This window comes from Nestor notabilis, unplaced genomic scaffold (assembly GCF_000696875.1).
Source record: "Nestor notabilis isolate BGI_N333 unplaced genomic scaffold, ASM69687v1 scaffold16845, whole genome shotgun sequence".
NCBI classification, from domain to species: domain Eukaryota; kingdom Metazoa; phylum Chordata; class Aves; order Psittaciformes; family Psittacidae; genus Nestor; species Nestor notabilis.
In genome coordinates, this window is record NW_009929922.1 from 11,751 (window position 1) to 29,125 (window position 17,375).

The 17,375-nt window shown below is 50.2% G+C and overlaps 1 protein-coding gene across 2 annotated transcripts in view; it reads left to right on the forward strand.

The window, feature by feature from the left end:
• Positions 1-5,531: 5,531 nt before the first annotated feature.
• The window catches only part of HNF4A (hepatocyte nuclear factor 4, alpha), a 16,681-nt gene continuing 4,837 nt past the window's right edge, over positions 5,532-17,375 (forward strand). Inside the window, exons 1-5 of one of the 2 annotated variants that reach the window (XM_010015206.1) lie at positions 5,532-5,652; positions 9,194-9,368; positions 11,006-11,100; positions 13,520-13,626; positions 15,849-16,004. In XM_010015206.1, coding sequence (XP_010013508.1) covers positions 5,532-5,652; positions 9,194-9,368; positions 11,006-11,100; positions 13,520-13,626; positions 15,849-16,004 — 654 coding nt within the window. The remainder of the gene's footprint in view (positions 5,653-9,193; positions 9,369-11,005; positions 11,101-13,519; positions 13,627-15,848; positions 16,005-17,375) is intronic. The other variant, XM_010015205.1, reaches the window with a different exon arrangement.

The following is a 17,375-nucleotide window of genomic DNA, read 5'->3' on the forward strand; positions in this document are numbered from 1 at the left end:
TTTTGCATAGCAGCTTTTTATTTCAGCTCATATAATTGCCTCCAGCTCCAACATTCGTCCCAGCTTTGGCTGAAATACACGCTGCTTTTGGAGAGGAGTTCAAGCAACCTCCTTTGAAGTATGTCTTTCCCCATGTCCAAAAACTGCCTTGATTCTCCATATGGCGATTTTATGGCCTGGGGGCAGTTGTTGGTTTGGCTACTTTCTGATAGATTTGGCATTGGTGAGAAATACCTGAGGTTATGGTGAAGCTGCCTCCATCAGCCTGCGCTGTGCTGGGGAGCTCAGGGTGCCACTGCATGTCACAAGCTCACCAGTAACAGCATGTCCGGGGTCTGCTCAGGCATCGTCTGTCCCATGCACTGCCCCCAGCTCCAAGCAGCATCTGTCCCAACAACAGCACTAGGGAAAAGAAATCACCAAGAGTGATCTGTTTTTGCACAGGAAGATGAAATGCCTGTGTCTTCCCTTGGGGAATAAGTCTGTCATGGCTGCGGTCACCTCCTGCCTCTCAGGGCTGGATCTTTTTGATCCACCTCCCTGGATGCAGGTGCTGGATCTTTCTGGTTCACCTCCACGAGGTGTTTTGCTGGGGGAGGGACATGTTCTGTGAGGCTGGCGAGGGGCAGACAGACCCTGAACAGCTTCTGCTGAATCATCAGTTTTATTGGAAACTTCTTCCTGCTGCTGGGGACATTCTGGGGATGGACCCAGGCACAGACCCCATGTGTGTGTCCATCATACGACTGCCCAGAACAGAGGCAAAGATCCTCTGCTTGAACTGGGGGCTTGTTCCAGCTGCACTGACCTGCAGCCCCCCCAGACCCTGCCAAATTCCTTGGAGCTGCTTTTAATGCACTGACAACTCTGTTCTGGAATCATGGCATGGTAGAAGTCAGAAGGGTTTGACAGTGTGACCTAAATATTCCTGTTTGCAAAAAGTCTGACAAAACACAAACCCTTGGCTTTATCTTTCCCATTTGGAAATAGCCACAGAGCAAATATACTTAAGGCATGAAGGGAGGGGGATTTATATTGACTTTAGAAAAAGCTGTTCTTTAAAAACAGGAAAAAAAGCTCATCCTCGAGCTGTGTAGACTGGCTGTTAGACCCAAAAGTCCTGTGTGGAGGCTTAAAGCCTGCCTGCTAATCTGTGGCAATGCTGTGTGAGCAAGTCATGCAGTAAACTGCTCTCTGTTAATTTTTTAATGTAGAATAAACAGGTCAAGAAATGATTAGCATGAGAGTAAGTTGAGCTTAATCAGGAGAAGCAGAAAAGATGAGAGGGAAGAGACAAATTGGAGTTATCAGTTAACCATATGGAGTGGTTCTGCCTCCACCAGCTCATGTTCCCTCTCATTTTTCATCCCCTCTGAAGCTGCCTTTTCCCCCCTTCCCTAATTTAAATGATGAGCTAAAATTGCTGATATAAGCACAACGGAAGCCCTTGTTTCTCCTTCTCGTTTTCTATCTACAATGGCTGCCCAAATGAATTGCAGGTGATAAGGTTCCTACCTGGTTCTTCCCCATGGTCCTTCCCGTTCCATGTGGAGAAAGGGAGCTGCTGACGTTACAGCTGAAACACACAAAATCCTCTTTGTGCAAGTACGAGTGCTCTGCTCCAGTGCAAAACGTGTGATCCCAGCAGAGCAGGGGGCTGAGCGGAGGCACCTGTGGGCAAGGGGAAGAGCAGTCCTCGGAACTGCTTGGAGTGGAGTTTGGTCAGTGGTCGGAGATCTATATTCTCAGATAGGCAGGACTTTGTCCACAAACTGGAATTTGAAATTTCAAAGGGGAAAAAAAAACAACCCAAGGCAGAAGGGACCTTTGCATGTGTGGAGATGACTGTGCTGGTGACGCTCTCCCGGCACTTCTGGTCTTTGTCTTCTAACTGGGCTTCGTGCTTCCCCACCTCCCAGTGGTGGTGGGATGAGCAGGGGACTCGACCTTGTTCAGGGTGTTCCTGCTCTGGAGAGGTTTCAGACCCAAATCCATCTCTGCATCACTTGCACGCCAAGGAAAAGCCACTGCAGTCCCACAGTGGCCTTGGAGCTGCAAGTGACATGGGAGCAACAGGGAGTTAGGGCTGCAAGGGGCAGTGGTGGCATCACTTGTGTAAGGTGAGGTTGGTCCTGCTGGCTCTGGGCACTGGCATTTCTGCTGGGGATTTATTACGAGTGAAGAGCTGTGAGAGAGAAAAGCAAAGGGCAGGAGGGTCCCAGGCTCCTGGCTGTTGCCTGGTCACTGTCCATGCTCAGAATGCTGCAGGTGACCCCAGACTGGGAGGTCTGGTCTATAACAATGGAGGGCAGGAATGGGCCAGAAGGAAATGCACGAGCATAACCCACACAAGGGCACTGAGGAGACAGGGCCAGGCTCCTCACAGGGTGCATGGTGGGGGACATCAACAGGCATAAAAATGGGAGAGAGGGTGTCTAAGGTTCTAAGGAGAAACGTACTCACCATGAGGACAGTCAAGAATCAGTTGCCTAGAGAGGTTGCGTGATCTCCATCCTTGGCCCTATTTCCAGCAGGAGGTTGGAGTAGAGACCCTGAGGTCCCTTCCAACCTCAATTATCCTTTAATCCTTCAACACCCTGTTCAAGAAGAGCAGGAGGAGCCCTGCGAGAGGGGCCTGCTCACCCATTTAACAGGAGGAGCTAGCAAGCACGGTAGCTGATGGCATCCTTACCATAAATGCTCTATTATATACTCCTGATCCTCATTTCCTGAAAAGTATAGATCTTATTTTCTGGGAATCCCCTTTGGCTTTGGACAAATTTGCTAGCAAGAGATATATAGATAATGCAGAATTAGTGTCTAATGTGCCAGTGTGGGAAAGGATTTACTGTTCAAAAGATAAAAATTAAGTAATCACTTGGCACAGAACACTTCATCCCCCAGAGCTGTCATGTTCTCCTTTGCAGTTATCTCCTGGCTAGGAAATAGCAGGTGGAGGGCTCAGAAAATGGGGACAGAAGGAGAGAGGAGAGGGCCTGAAAGCTGAGCACTTAGTCTGGGAACAGCCTTCACCTACCAGTGGGGGTTTGCCAGCTACGAATTATCTCTCTCTGGAATAAAAATGACAAAACATCTCCCTTAGGACGGAATTATTTGAATCCACTGCACAAATAGTCACTGACTTGAGTATCTCCATCTAAACCAGCTGCCCGGCAGCAGCACCCTGCTGGCTAGTGCAAGCCATGACTACATTGGCAAGCTGTCCCAAACCCCACCATGCAGGGATGGCGGGGGGAGACAGAGACTCCCCAGGCAGAACATCCCCAGGGAGACCATGCCCAGGGAGCAGCCGACGTGTTTCCATCATGAGCCCATCTCCAGGGCAAAGGAGTCACACGGTGTCCTTGGCAGGTCTGAGATAAGGGATTTGGGAGGGGGCACTGGTGACCAACGGAAGACACCGGTGGTGAGAAAACGACAGTCAACACAACCCCGGTCGGGAAGCGCCACGTCCCATTGACAGTCCCGGCCTCATGAGCCATCTAATGCTCTCCAAACTTCCCTGCTCCTTATCTGCTGCTCTCCCGCACACGCTGCCTCACTGGTTTCTATTCCTGGCCCTTTTAAACCTTCCTGCCTGGGGAGCAAACGTCCTTCGCAGCCTTCCTTGCTCAGCAGGCTATTCAAAAAGCAGGTTTGTTTTGCTGAGCAGAGCAGAACAGGCCATGCTTTTATGATATTTTACTAGACGCTGTGGCAAATCCTGCACATATTTGAGGTAGTGTCTGTAGCATTTATCTAATCAAAGGGATCACCGTGGCCCGGCCAGGATTGGGATGGAGGTCTCTGGGATTAGGCCATGGAGGGGGCTATGCTCTACCTTAGTATCCCCATCCCAGCTCACTGTAAAAACAGTTTTTAGCTCAGGGCTGCTCCTGCCAAAGGGAAGAGCCACCAGCACATGAGTGTCAAGAGCACTGGGAGCACAGACTGGATGACTGTTTTCCTGTAGCAAAAGACCATTTATCACAGTCCCAAGTGATAAACCAGGGGCTCTAACCCATGCTCAGCTTCACTCCTGCAGTTTCAGGGCTAAAGAGCTGTTTGGAGGTGCTATACAGGTCATAGTTTTAGAGGGCAAGGGCTGCTTGAACAGTATCTTGTGCTCCTAAAATGTGAATAGCAAATCCTCACTAGCGTCACTGCCCAAAGACACATGCTGTTGTGGAGCTAGAGACCTTGGTGTCATGTTGTGGCAGTGATGCCACAACATAGCTCGGGGTGCCAGCGGGGCCAGGGCTGCGTTGGGGTGCTGGGAAGCACAAACACAAGCCAGTTGGGAGCCCAAATCAGTAGCCTGTGAACTCACTCACCCACTGCTGGTTGCGAAATCACAGGGATGTTTTCAACACAGAACAAGCTGATACCAAACCATTAATTGCTGGTTCTCCTGGGCCATGCAGCCAATGCCATCCAGCCATTGATTACATTCCCGCTCACTGATCTTGTTATTACACTGAAATATCTCAGTCCTGTCTAAAGTGAAGGGGCAGGGGGAAGGAGAGCACCCAGATTAGCAAGGAGAGCACAGGCAGCTCTGCTGCTCGGCTCTGGCCCCCTGCTCAGTACCAGCAGGGTCCAACCCAAAGTCTGGTTGAAGCAGCAGAACCAGAAGCAGCACCAAGATGGTGCTGGTGACAACTGCACCCACAGAAGGAAAAACCCCACTGCAGGGTGAAGCATTGTAAAACACCTAAGGAAGCCCAGTGCTGGCGGTTTCTGGCACAGGGTGGCTCTGGCAATGGGACAGGAGCAGCCCCAGGGATGCCCAGGGTGCCCATGCCACCCCCCAGCCCCACTTGCTGTTTGGGCATGGCTGCAGAGTAGGATCTTTTTATAGGGCATCCAGCCTCTATAAAACTCTGTTTATAGGGAAGTAAAAGGAGTCATATGTCATTACTTTGCATAGCAACGTGTAAATTGCCAGGCAGGCACTGACCTTCTCTGACTGGGAGGGAGAGGAAAGGAGAAGGGGTGGGAAGGATGTCAGGAACAAGAGAAGGGAAAAACAGGGGTGAAGACAACCAACAGTGGAGAGGGGAAGGAAATAACAGAAGTGAAGAGTAACCTTGTTCTCCTGTCAGGGGGTTTTCCAAGTTTTCAAACACAAGCACTATTAAGACCAACACCAGCAGCTCAGCATCAAGGTCAATAGCCCAGGAAGGTGCTCCCTCATCGGCAGAGCCTGCTCCTGCGTCCTGTGTGCGCCTGGGAGCCGGGATCAGCAGAGTGCCTTGAGATTCAATAATAAACAGTCAACAAGAATCACTGCTGCTCCACCAAAAAAAAACAGCTTAGCAGCGTTCACAGCGGGTGAGATGATTAAAGATTAACCCCCTGCCTCCTGCCTCCACCCCTCTGGGGAGTATAGGCCTTGAGGCTCAGCAAATCCTTTCAGAGAAATACCTGAAATAAAAGACAACAGATAGGGACGCAGCGAAGGCAGAGGGAGGCAGAAGGGCCAATAGCCTCGGACAAGGGAATCGGTACAATCTGGCCCGTGTTTGCTGATGATAATGCGCCTTTCCAAAGCCCTAATAGACATGGAGATGGCAGATTATAGCGCAGCGCTAGACCCGGCATATACCACCCTGGAGTTTGAGAACATGCAGGTGCTGGCTATGGGCAACGGTAAGTCCCCTTCGTCTTCTCCCCTCTGCTGTGGTGGGATGAGCCGGGGGCTGCAGGAGGAGAAGTCCTTGGGGTGGTTGCCGGAATGGTCCCGGGGAGGGCTGGGGCACAGCAGGGGTGTCAGCCAGCGGCTCCCAGCAGATCACAGGGGGTTTGTGCTTCCCTGGGGAAAAACAGAGGCGGTGGAACAATGTTGTGCTCAGCACAGGTGGGATGGTGCCCTGCCGCCCGAACACCCTGAGGATGGGCACAAGCCAGGAGCTGGATGCAGTGAGATGTCCCCACCAGACATTCAGCCCAGGGACAGGGCTAGGGCTGAGCACAGGGGAGGTCTCGCCTCCCCCAGACCCCAACCAAGAAAAGATGAGCCAAAAGATTGAGTGAAACGCTGCTGGTGGCTCACTAGACAGACAACGGAGCTGTGGCTACAGAGCAGAGCCAGTCCCACCCCAGCAGCAGCTGGAGATGGGTTTTCCCAGAGCAGAAAGCCACTTAGCGCCTGGCAAGGGTGGAAATCACTATGGAAAGTGATTCAGGCGCTGTCCCCAGGCCATGGCCCTTCCATGCAGTGCTGCAGGGTCAGGAGGCTCAGCCTCCAGGGGAGAAGGGGACCTGGTGGGGATAGAGGAGCATTCCCATCCCCTCAGGAGGGCAGGATCACACTTAACCCAGGATTCACACACTGGCCCACCCATTTGGGACCAAGGAGTCCTGATGATTAAATGCTCAGAGATAACAGGAGATTCCTTACCAAGTCCCCCCTAAAGTCTCTCTAAACAGGAGGTTAATGACTAAACAAAGCACAAGAGAGAAAATGACCCCCGAGCCCTTTCCTCCTGCCTGCTGTGTCACCAAAGCTGCTGGGCACCCCTGTCCCAGCAGCACAGGCTCTTCCTTCACAGCCTGTGTGGGTCTTCCCTGGGTTATGGCTCTGCCCCATCACAGACGTGGCACTGCAATGCCAAAGTGGCTCTGCTGTGCAATAACCCCCCACTGCCCAGGGTCTCAGACCCTTTTTTGCTCCCGGGGGCTGGCCCTACCCACCCAGGGGTCTCAGGGCTTAGAGCAGCCACCTTCAGCTCTGCTGATGTCCATCTGGGACAAGCCCAGGTCTTGCTCCATCTCTGTGCCCCTCTCCCACACAGGAGCTCCTGCATGGGGGCTTGTGGCTTTGCCACTACAGGGCAGAGGGACATGATAATCTTATATGACGAGATCAGGTGAGATAGAGAATACACCCTGGGGTGGATGAGTCAGCTGGGTCAGGCAGCGCCAATGCCTCTCCTCCTCCTCTGCCCAGCTCCACACCAGGGGCAGGTCTCACCTCCAGGGCTGCTTTGGCACTCCAACAACTGCCCGCACAACCTCTGCCTCCCTTCCTGGCCAAGGACTGCAGGAGAGATCAGCTCCAGCCCAGAGGTGGCTGCCCAGCACTGAGCAAGTTTGCCACCATCACAGCCCAAATGCATCCCATGTTCAGACAGGCTTGGGAACCTCTCGAGGAGCTCCTGTGCTAACACAAGTCTCAGCTGTGAGGTCTCAAATTAAACTCAGATTTTTTCATTCCTCCATTTACCTGAACTCCAAATCATAAACCCACTTCACCGCAGCAGCCACAAGCCCACGTTTCCGGCACTACAAAATGACCTTAATTGGAAAATTATCCATTAGGCAATAATTTTATTGTTGGTTGGCAATTAGACCAAGATGTTGTAATTTCTTTGATAATGGTGCCAGTTTTTCCTGTTCTATGTTCATCTGATTACAGCATGATACACTACTAAAAGGGAATTTATCAGGGCTCTCGCAAACACAGGAATAATGTGGTTATAGGCAAATCAACTCTTCCTTTCTTGTGTTAAGTCTTGTGTTCAGCTGAAATTGGAATTCTAACTGGAATCTAATCTTTCTGGGATGACCTTCATGCAGCCTAGCCCTCGGGATGCTCTGGAAGGAAGGATGATTTTGGAGGCAAGCTCTCCAAGGGACGAGAGACAGCCAGAATGGGCTTTGGAGTGGAGAACGGAACTCTGCAAGGACAACTGCCCGCACAGAAAGGCAGCTGTGTGACAGTGCCCACGAGGCAGGAATAGAGAGAGGCAGCAAACTGACTTAGAAGGAAATCTAGGAGGGACATGAGGAATTAGAAAGACAGAAAGCTGTCAGGGAAATGAAAGGTGCTACCAGAGCCAGGGAAAGGGCTGGTTTGAGATCCCCGATGCTAGCTCACTGCTGCCAAGGGGTAGCATGAGCAGGCTGCGCAGCGGCTGCTGCAACACCCCTTTCTCTGCAAAGTAAGAGTTAGAAGTGGAGCCCTGCCCCAAGCAGCATTACCTCAGCAGCACCACGCTCCAGCTACTGAAGGGAGCCCTGCTGGGACCAGCCTTTTTATAGCATCCAGCTCCCTTTCTGCTGGGTGCCAAGTGGGAGCAGCTGTGGCCCTCCCAGGGTGATAGTCAGCTGCATCCTTGCTAAACCCAGTGACCAGTAGACTCAAGTATCCAAATCCCAGCAAGTTTCTATGGCTTTGTAGATCCTGGCTATCATTTGCAACCAGGGTTCCCACTGAGGCAGGGGAATGTGCGTGTGCTGATACAGGAAAATGTACATAGGAGAGGACAATTAGATCAACTGAATTAAGGGCTGATCCCTTCGGCCCTGTGGTTTGTTTGGCTTGCTGGAGGGGTTTTAGCATAGGCCTTGTATGGTTTTGAGCCTTTCAGATGTCCTTTTCCTTCAGAGGCTACTGCAATACCTCATCCTCCCAAAAAAGCCCTGCAAGTGCCAGGCCCCCTCAGTATTTATGGACTATAAGACACATCAATCTCAGCTGTGGTGCTACCAGCCTCTGGAAAATGCCCAGCATACAGCCTCCTCCATGCTATAGCATCACCCTTTCTTCCTCTGCTAGCTTCAATCAGTCCTTCCTTGCACGGGTAGTGTTTGCCACAGGAGTTTTCCAGCTGAAGTTATTTGAGTCTGTTACGCACTTAAAGTCTTGTTCTCCTGAAGAACAACTAGAGCTCCCTGTGTGGCACAGAGGCTCTCAGAAAAGGGAGCTGGCTCCTCATTTCTCTAATGGTGTCTGCTCAAGGCTATATCAAGATATAACATAAACACCTCTCTAATAAATCAGTTGCTTACCCTGAGCTGCAATACCTCAGCTTTAACTCTGCACCCACCAGCTTTTTCTCTGGCCACGCTACTGCAGGCCAAAGTGCTTGCAAATCCCAAAGGAATTTTGGCTCTGCTCTGTGACTCCTGCAACTGAGTTTCCGCTTTGTCTGAAGGTATTGCTGGAGTCAGGCCTTTGGGAAGATCTTTCTCACCCTGGCAGATGGGGATCTTTGGCACAATCAAAATGCAATGACTTAATACACTTAGAGCACCCCACCAGTTCGTACATACCTCTCTGACCTGGCTCTCTCTGGCTGCAGTTGCCCGGTTCTTCCAAAAATCAAGATTCTCACTGGAAACTGAGTTAGGAAACGTTGTCTGTCTCTCTCACTGTCTTCTTCTTCCTGTGTCTTTCCCCAAGCAGACACATCTCCATCAGAAACAGCCAACCTCAACACTTCCAGCAGCATTGGGGTGAGCGCGCTGTGTGCCATCTGTGGGGACCGTGCCACGGGGAAGCATTATGGGGCTTCCAGCTGCGATGGCTGCAAAGGCTTCTTCAGGAGGAGTGTCCGGAAGAACCACATGTATTCCTGCAGGTAAGGACAGAGGGGACAGAGGAACATGGCTGAGACAAAACAGTCCCTAGGAGCTAAATGACAAAGCCCTCAAAGCGCAGCAGCATGGTCCTTCACCTTATTCATCCTCTCTGCATCTTCCCTGACCTCAACCCCCAGCTAGGAAGGGTTGGAGACTGCTCTCACTGTGGGACTGACCTCCAGTGATCACCAGGAAAAGACCCTGAGAGGCCTTGCCCCATTCTTTAGGGGCCAAGCATGTGCTCTTGCAAATGGATGTGGCCATCTGTGGATGTGGCCAGTAAGCAAGGGGGCAACAAGCTGGGCACATCTCTGAGGATGAGGCACCCATGCTGTTCCTGCAACTCATGCACTGCACGTTGTGTTACTGGTGGTAGCCCATGGCTGTCCTGTGCCACCAGAGACTGTGACCTGCCTGCTCCCTGCTCTGAGCAACCCACACATAAAGAGTCACAGAGGAAACCACAGAATCCTCATCTCAGAGTGCCTAAATCACTTGGCTTTTTGAGTGAGTTACTCCTGGTGGCCTGACAGCCACTTGGAGAATGTGAAGAGCAACGTGACTCTAAAATCTGAAAGACAGATAGAAGCTCCAGGTTTATGAGCGCGTGTGAAGCATATTATCACTTGACCCCAGGTTTATTCAAGCTGCTGCTCAGGGAGCCCCTTCCCCACAGCTCCAATGGAAAAGCTGAGGTGCCCAGTTCTTTGAAGACAAGGGTTTTTGTATAAGTGCTACAGAAATGCTTAGAAAGATGCTTTCAGGAATCATTTGGGCAAATCTTAGGGCTTTAAAAAGCATGGTAGCAACAAGCCTTTTCAAAAGCTACAGAAGTCGGCACGGCTGGGAGCCCTTTCCAGCTCTGTACACCTTTGGCTCTACTTTGCAAGCTTGGTCAAGCCGCTGCAAATTAGAGCAAATTGGCAAGTGAAATTCAAGCTGCAAATGGCCACCAGGCCTGTGCCACATGCAGGAGCCACACACATCAGAGACCAGTGTTTGCTCCAGCATGTGCAATGGATTTGGTGATACAAGTGTGGAGGGAAGGAGCTGGTTGCTTCCCAAGCCCGCTCTGAAGTGCAGATGGCTGCAGAGCTGTTTGCACACCAGCTTGCACACCAGTGATGCTGTTCAGAGGCCAGAACCAACCTGCCTCTATCCCAGACACAGCCCTGGAGAGATGCAGGGACTTAAACCCACTTCTTAACCTTACTAACTCAAGAACAACATTCTATCCTGTTTTAATTCATATAAATGCATTCTTCCTCACTTCTAACTGGGATCTAACTTACAACAGAGGCTACCAAGTTGGCTCTAACCCTCCTGGCTCACACTTTTAACTTCACTGGGGCTTGTTAATCCATCACAAGCATCCTATGCCTAGTGGTTAGTGACTAAGGCCAGCAGCCTGATCTCCTGCATGCAACTGTCAGCTCTAATCTGTCCTTATTGAACATCCAGAGATAGAGCAGAGGGCTGAGATGTTCAGTGCAAAGGAAAAACCTCGGGTGAAAGCATGGAAATAGCACAGGCCGGGGATCCTCTCTCAGGGTGAGCCTCTGGGAACCTGCTCTGAGCATACCTTGGAGCCTTCAGGCTCAGTCTTGCTGCTCCTCACACTTCTCTTTCTCCCCAGGTTTAACAGGCAGTGTGTGGTAGACAAAGACAAAAGGAACCAGTGCCGATACTGCAGGCTTAAGAAGTGCTTCCGCGCAGGAATGAAGAAGGAAGGTGGGTGATGGCACGTCTTCCCAGGGCTCCCCCCAGCAGCTGTCAAACTGTCTGCCTATGTTCGAGGAAGTCCTCACAGCCCAAGGCCAGTCCCTGCCATGCTCGTGCTTGCCCAGCCACCTCAGCCCTGTCTTCCCTCCACGGTGCTATGCACAGATCCAGACCCCATCACAGGGGACATGGGGGGAATTTTGGCCTCTAGTCAGGAGCCCTGCATGTACCCAACCTGCCCACTCACACCCAAGCAAAGTCCTTGCAAGCAGTCATTGTCCCAACAGTTGAGGGTAAGGCTTGGCGGCCCTGTGTGCTCCCGAATGCAGTTTAAGGACACTTCTCAGGGCACCCCTCAAATGCCATCAAAGACAAACCCATGACAATGCCACAGGACCATGCTTGAGTCTCAGAATTACCCATGCTTGTACACACAAACCAGAGGGGGACTCTTCAGCTCATTCTCACTCACGCTGACACACAGATCACTTGTGCTCTCGCACAGCTGGGGCATCCGAGCAGTCTCGAAATGCCTCTCAACATCAGCGAGAAGCAGAAACTGCAAAGAAGGCCTGGAAATTTGGAAACACACTGGGAAAACTGCTCTAAGTGTTGTTGCCCCAGATTACCATGAAACACACAGCTGGATGGGTGAGACCAGTCCAACTGTCGTTTTGCACCTTTTTTTCCCTAGTGTGCATATAGGTTCTTGCTGACCCTCTGCAGAGATCTTAGTTTTATATGATACACCCACCACAGCAGAAGAGACCCAGTGCAAGGTGGAATATTTCGGCTATTTAACTCCATATGAAACAAGTAAAGATACTCACCCCCCTGCATGGCCCACCCATTCCCTGCCTCTCTGTCTCTGCACCCTTCCAGATCCCCATGACTCACATGATGGGACAGAATTCACCATCTTTTTAGCCCTGCTTGGTTCTCAGGAGTGCTCACAGTGGCAATGAAACCAGGTGCTGTTGTGGCCCTGCTGGTAGCCCCATTAGTGGTCCTGCTGGTGGAGGGACAAGGTGTCAGGAGCAGCCCAGAGGAGCAGGTTGGCACCACACATAGCTCACCCCATTGGTGTCTGCAAAAGGACAACCAGGAGGCCTTTGGCCCCGTTGTTCCATGTGGGGAAATTAAACCCTGTGCTCCCCCACAGTTCACACCCCCTCGAGGAGAAACTGAGGAGAAAAGGGGTCCTCGAAGACAACAGAAAAGCACCAGCGATACCTGGGTGGCTTCCTTAGGAACACCGGCCTGGGGGAACACCTCTGAGCAGGAACATTTATTCCCTGTTAAAGGGGATGAGGAACTGCAAGGAACTTGGCTTGGCTTTTCCTGAAGAACATAGGAATCCTCCTCTCCCTGTGGCGCCCACTCATCCCATGCCTGGAGCTTTGCTGCTGTCTGTTAATATTCAATAGAAGTTACATTAGGTGCATGACCAGCTAATACTGAGCAAACATTTGGAAAACATCATGGCGTGACTGAACTCGGGGTCCTGCTACTGATAACAAGCAGCATAACCTTGAGAGCTCTTATTTACAGCCGCTGACTGCAGGGCTTTGCTTCTGGCCCAGCCTCATTATTGCTTGTTATCAGGTGGATTTATACATTGAGAACGTATCAATCCAGAGAGCCACCAGCCTAAGGCAGGGACTGTTCTGTTTCCTCTGCCATCGATCAATACCTTATTTGAACAGATGGCTTTGACTGGCATGGCCATGGTAAGTTACAGCCAGCCCATGGCCTCGTGGCGCACAGAGGCAAATCCTATCCCCAGCACTGCTGCTTCTGCTCTGGCTGCTGTGGTCTGTAGACTCAAGACTAGACCATGCAGGGAGGCACGTTGGCATCAAACCTGTCCTGGGACTCTCTTTACAATAAGGTATGAGAGAGCTCAGTTGCTCTGGATAGATAAATAGAAGCTGTTCTGCACTTCCTTCCTTATTGTAGCTTAGATGGAAGATTTCCAACTGCACCCACCTGGTGCAAGAGCTTCCCAAACGGAGCTCACAGAAGTCATGTGGACAGACAAGGAAGCCATGCAGATTCCTCCATTTCACACATAAGCTTTGGGCTGCATACATGAGCGTGGCCACTGTTTCAGACCCCTTATATTGAAATCAAAAAACTCAGAACCAGACCCTTTGACAGGAAACTTTCCCATTGAAGTCTACAGGCTTTGACCCAGGTGTTTGGGTTCTGAAACAATCCCATCCCAGGAAAGCCTAATAAAGCGAATCCGAAAACAGAACCACTAGATGTAGTCAGCTCTCACACTCATCCCATGACAAAACCGCCCTGCCAGGTAGGGAAGCTGGGAAACTGCTTCTAAAGAAAGGGAATGCCAAAAGTGTGCACCAGTTTCCAGTGTGTGTTGCCATGGATGAGCTGCAGCTCAACCAAAATAACTCTCTTGCAGCTGTACAAAACGAACGGGACCGAATCAGCACCCGCAGATCAAGTTATGAAGACAGCAGCTTGCCCTCCATCAATGTCTTATTGCAGGCAGAAGTCCTGGCACAACAGGTACCTCTCTTTCTTCTTTGGCAAATACAAAAACATCAGGCACTGTCTGCCTAGTAGAGCCAGTTGAGTATTTAATAGCTGAGTCATCAAATTACCACCTCTTTTCTAAGAGTAACTTATCTGCCAACTCAACACTGGCTTTTCAAAGGTATTTGTTACCTGAAGCCATTCCTTTAATGCTTCTTGGTCCAGAACTCAGTTGTAATAATACACAGTAATCTGTTCTGCTTGGTTGTGACACAAGAAGGCTGGAGAGCCTGCTGGAATCAAATAGGGTAGAATCATTGAAATCCAAGGAGCTGCAGCCACCTAAGCCAGCCGAGGGGCTGGCCTCACATGAACAACCTCCCTTCCTATCCGCTGCTATGAACTTCAGGTTCTGGCTTCCTGCAGTTGCATGAGGAATCAGTTTCATGCTTGTTCTCTGCAGATATTCTCTCCAGTATTTGCTTTTAAGTCCCCATTTCCACAAGCATACTGCCAAGACCTATTTCCTAGAGCATTCACCTGAAAAGATGATTCTGATTTAAGAGTCTGAATGCTGCAAACAGTGTACATGAGATCAGCACCCTCTAGGAGGACACAGGACAGGATGGGAGGGCACAGGCTGCAGTGAGGGTTTATCTGTGAGAGCAATTGATGAGGATGGGGGCTAGAGGCAAAAGCTGCTACTCTTCATGGGTGGTAGGGAGAGCAGCACTCATTGTGCCAGGGAACATGAAGAGGCGATGGAGTTGGCAGTCCATGTTCCTTCTTGCTTCAAGGGTCATCTTACCCTGAAGGCTGCCCTGGGAGATGCTCCAGGGCAGGACAAGCTATGCTCTGGGCTCAGGCCCAGGTCCACTTCCCCAAGGAGGGGATATGCCAGAAGGGCTAAGGGCCAATCCTGTATACAAGAAGCATATCCAATCTCATCCCGTGTCTCACCATGTCCTACACAGGCCCTAATATATTTATATACCCTATAAAATTAATATTGGTGCTGCTGCCAAAGGTGTGAGTTAGGGGGGTCTCAAGTCACCAGATCTGCAAGAGAAGGACATTTCTGGGACACTGAGTCCTGTATCATCATATCTAAGTGTGGAGCAGGGTCTGCTGATAAAAACTACAACCACCGACAAATCCAGGGGAGCTCCTGCTCTCCCACAGAGCACGGAGAGACTCATTAAACAAGGCAGGCTCCAGCACGGTAATTGGTAACTTTTACATGCTTCCCTAATTAGAACAAGATACTGCTGAGGAGCTGCTTTCTCCAAGATCTTGGGTCACTCACTCAGAGGTCTCTCTTTATTTGCTAAGCCTTCCGGGCTCCCTGATTAGGGTAATACATGGTGAGATTTTTACAATCGTATTTATACAATAACAGCTCGAGAGCTGGAAAGCTTCCAGGTAATGCAACCTGGGGGGAAAAAAATGCGAGTGGCATTTGAATCCTATTTCTTTGGCAACGTCCAAGCTGAAAACGCTGGCAGGAACAGGACAGGAAGAGATGATGTTGTACAAGAGCACAGAGGGCAGGTGAAGGGCAGTGATGGGCTTGAGTTAATTGCTTACAGGAGCATGAGGACAAAGTAGTGACTAAGGGCAAATTTTCAGATGAGCTGGGTGAGCAGTTATGCATGAGAACCAGGGAGGAAGTTGGGTGCCTGGTTTGGGGGAGATGTTCTTCCAGGCAGTACTTGCAGAGCTGTCAGGCTTGCCCTTTGTAAATGAAATGGCCCCATTTGCCTCTACAATCACAAAGAATTCGCCGTGCAAAAAATTCTTCGTGGGCATGTTTGTACATCTCTGCCCTTTGGTGGGACAAGTAGCTTGTGTAGCAGCACTGGGTGGAAGTGTCCTGGCTACTGGTGAGGCTGACTGCTACACAAGTCCTTTTGCTCCCTCCTGGGTCGTGGCTGAACACATTTGTTCAGTGGAAGGAAGACCTTCACTTTAGAAACATTTCTTTTGTGCTTTCCAGTCTATTCAATGTTTCCCACGACAGTTTACCAAGATGATCCACATCCTCAGCTCTGAAGCATTTCATGTTCACAGATCCCAAGCTGACCTCAATTTAAATGAGTTGTGCTGGGCTATGTACTGTAGAGCCTGGGTGTGCGACAGAAAAAAGTAATTACTGATGTTGGAGTCTGCATCAACACAACCCATAGGCTGGGGGTTTCCCTGTCTGTGTTTCCTCTGTGGCACTGAAAGCTGAAGAATCTCTTGTCTCCTTCCAGATATCATCCCCGGTTCCTGTGCTCAATGGAGACATCCGAGGGAAGAAAATTGCCAACATCTCCGATGTGTGTGAGTCCATGAAGCAGCAGCTGCTGGTGCTGGTGGAATGGGCCAAGTACATCCCTGCCTTCTGCGAGCTGCCCTTGGATGACCAGGCAAGTCCCTTCATCCACCCCACCTCGCTCTGCCCTGGGGAAGGCAGCGGGGAGCCAAAGGAGAGCCAGGCAGCTGAGACCTTCAAAGGAAAGGTGCATTGACACTCTTGTTATCCTGACTGCTGCAGCTGATTGGGAATGGCATCCATACAATGCCAGCACAGGCCATTTGCATGTGCAGCTAATCAGTCGATGAGCACAGTCATGATAACACTGAGCTCAAATTAGGTACATAATTAGATGCACATTTTACATGGGTCTATCGGTCAGTTATTTATAGTTTGTGCAGCACTCTGAATACCTCAAGTTCTATACAAATGCTTAGAGCAGGTAACAAATTCCTAGCCTAGTTTGTTCTTAAACTTAAGCACAAACCTGCCTGTCTATCTTTCTGCTTCTTGCCTGGCAATATGTTTGTATCCATTCTCCTAGTGTGGAATTATTGAAACTAAACATGAGTTTGCTCCAAGGCGGTAAGAAAATCTCTCTTCAGGGTTAAAAAACAGGAATATATTTGCATTTAACAAAGAGACAGCACTTCTGGCAGTGGCCATCACAGGTCCTTTCACAGGTAGGAAGGTATTCCTAATCTGCCCAGTCTACAGTCACAGGACCAGTATGTGTTCTTTTCAGCTAGGATCAATCTCCAGCCCTATGGACCTAGAAGTAATTTTTATAGAAGGAAGAAAAAGGATATCCAGAAAGTGAGAGTATTCAGCTGATCAAAAGCCCCTAAATCCTAAATCTGAGCTCTTCAGTAACACTCTGCAGCACAGAGCCCTAGGGAATTCAGTGCTATTGGCACAGGAGCATGTCTCCCTCTTTTCTATTGTGTGCAAGTGCTAAATTGTTTAAAATGGTAAGAAATCTGTTAAATTCCTATGGCAAATACAACTCAAAAAGTATGAAAAGCAAAATGGACTCGAGTGGCAAATGACATTTACCCAGCACACAGGCTGCAGCCCAGGGGAGGCTCGGGGCGGCTCTGCACAACCCATTGCATCCGTGTGCCATTTGGAACAGAGGCAGTAAACCTGGTTAATAACTCTGCAAACTACGGCAATTTACACGTGAGCTCATTTTACAATTGTGGGGCTGCAAAACTTCTGGAAGAAGAAAACAAAAGCAAAGATGACATTGTCTGGACCCTGCCTTCCACAGTGGAGCGGCTGCTCTCTGCATGCTCCATGGGCTTGGCTCGTCTGACATAGGTCTGTTATGAGCAGCCACCCCTCATCATGAGCAGCCCATCTGTCCCAAAGGGCTTGAGAGGAAAGACTCTGATGCATGAACCTGCTTTTGAACAACAATATGCAGACAGAGGCAGCAGATAATCAGGGGAGTGCAGGAAGAAGGACAGAATGCCAGGGA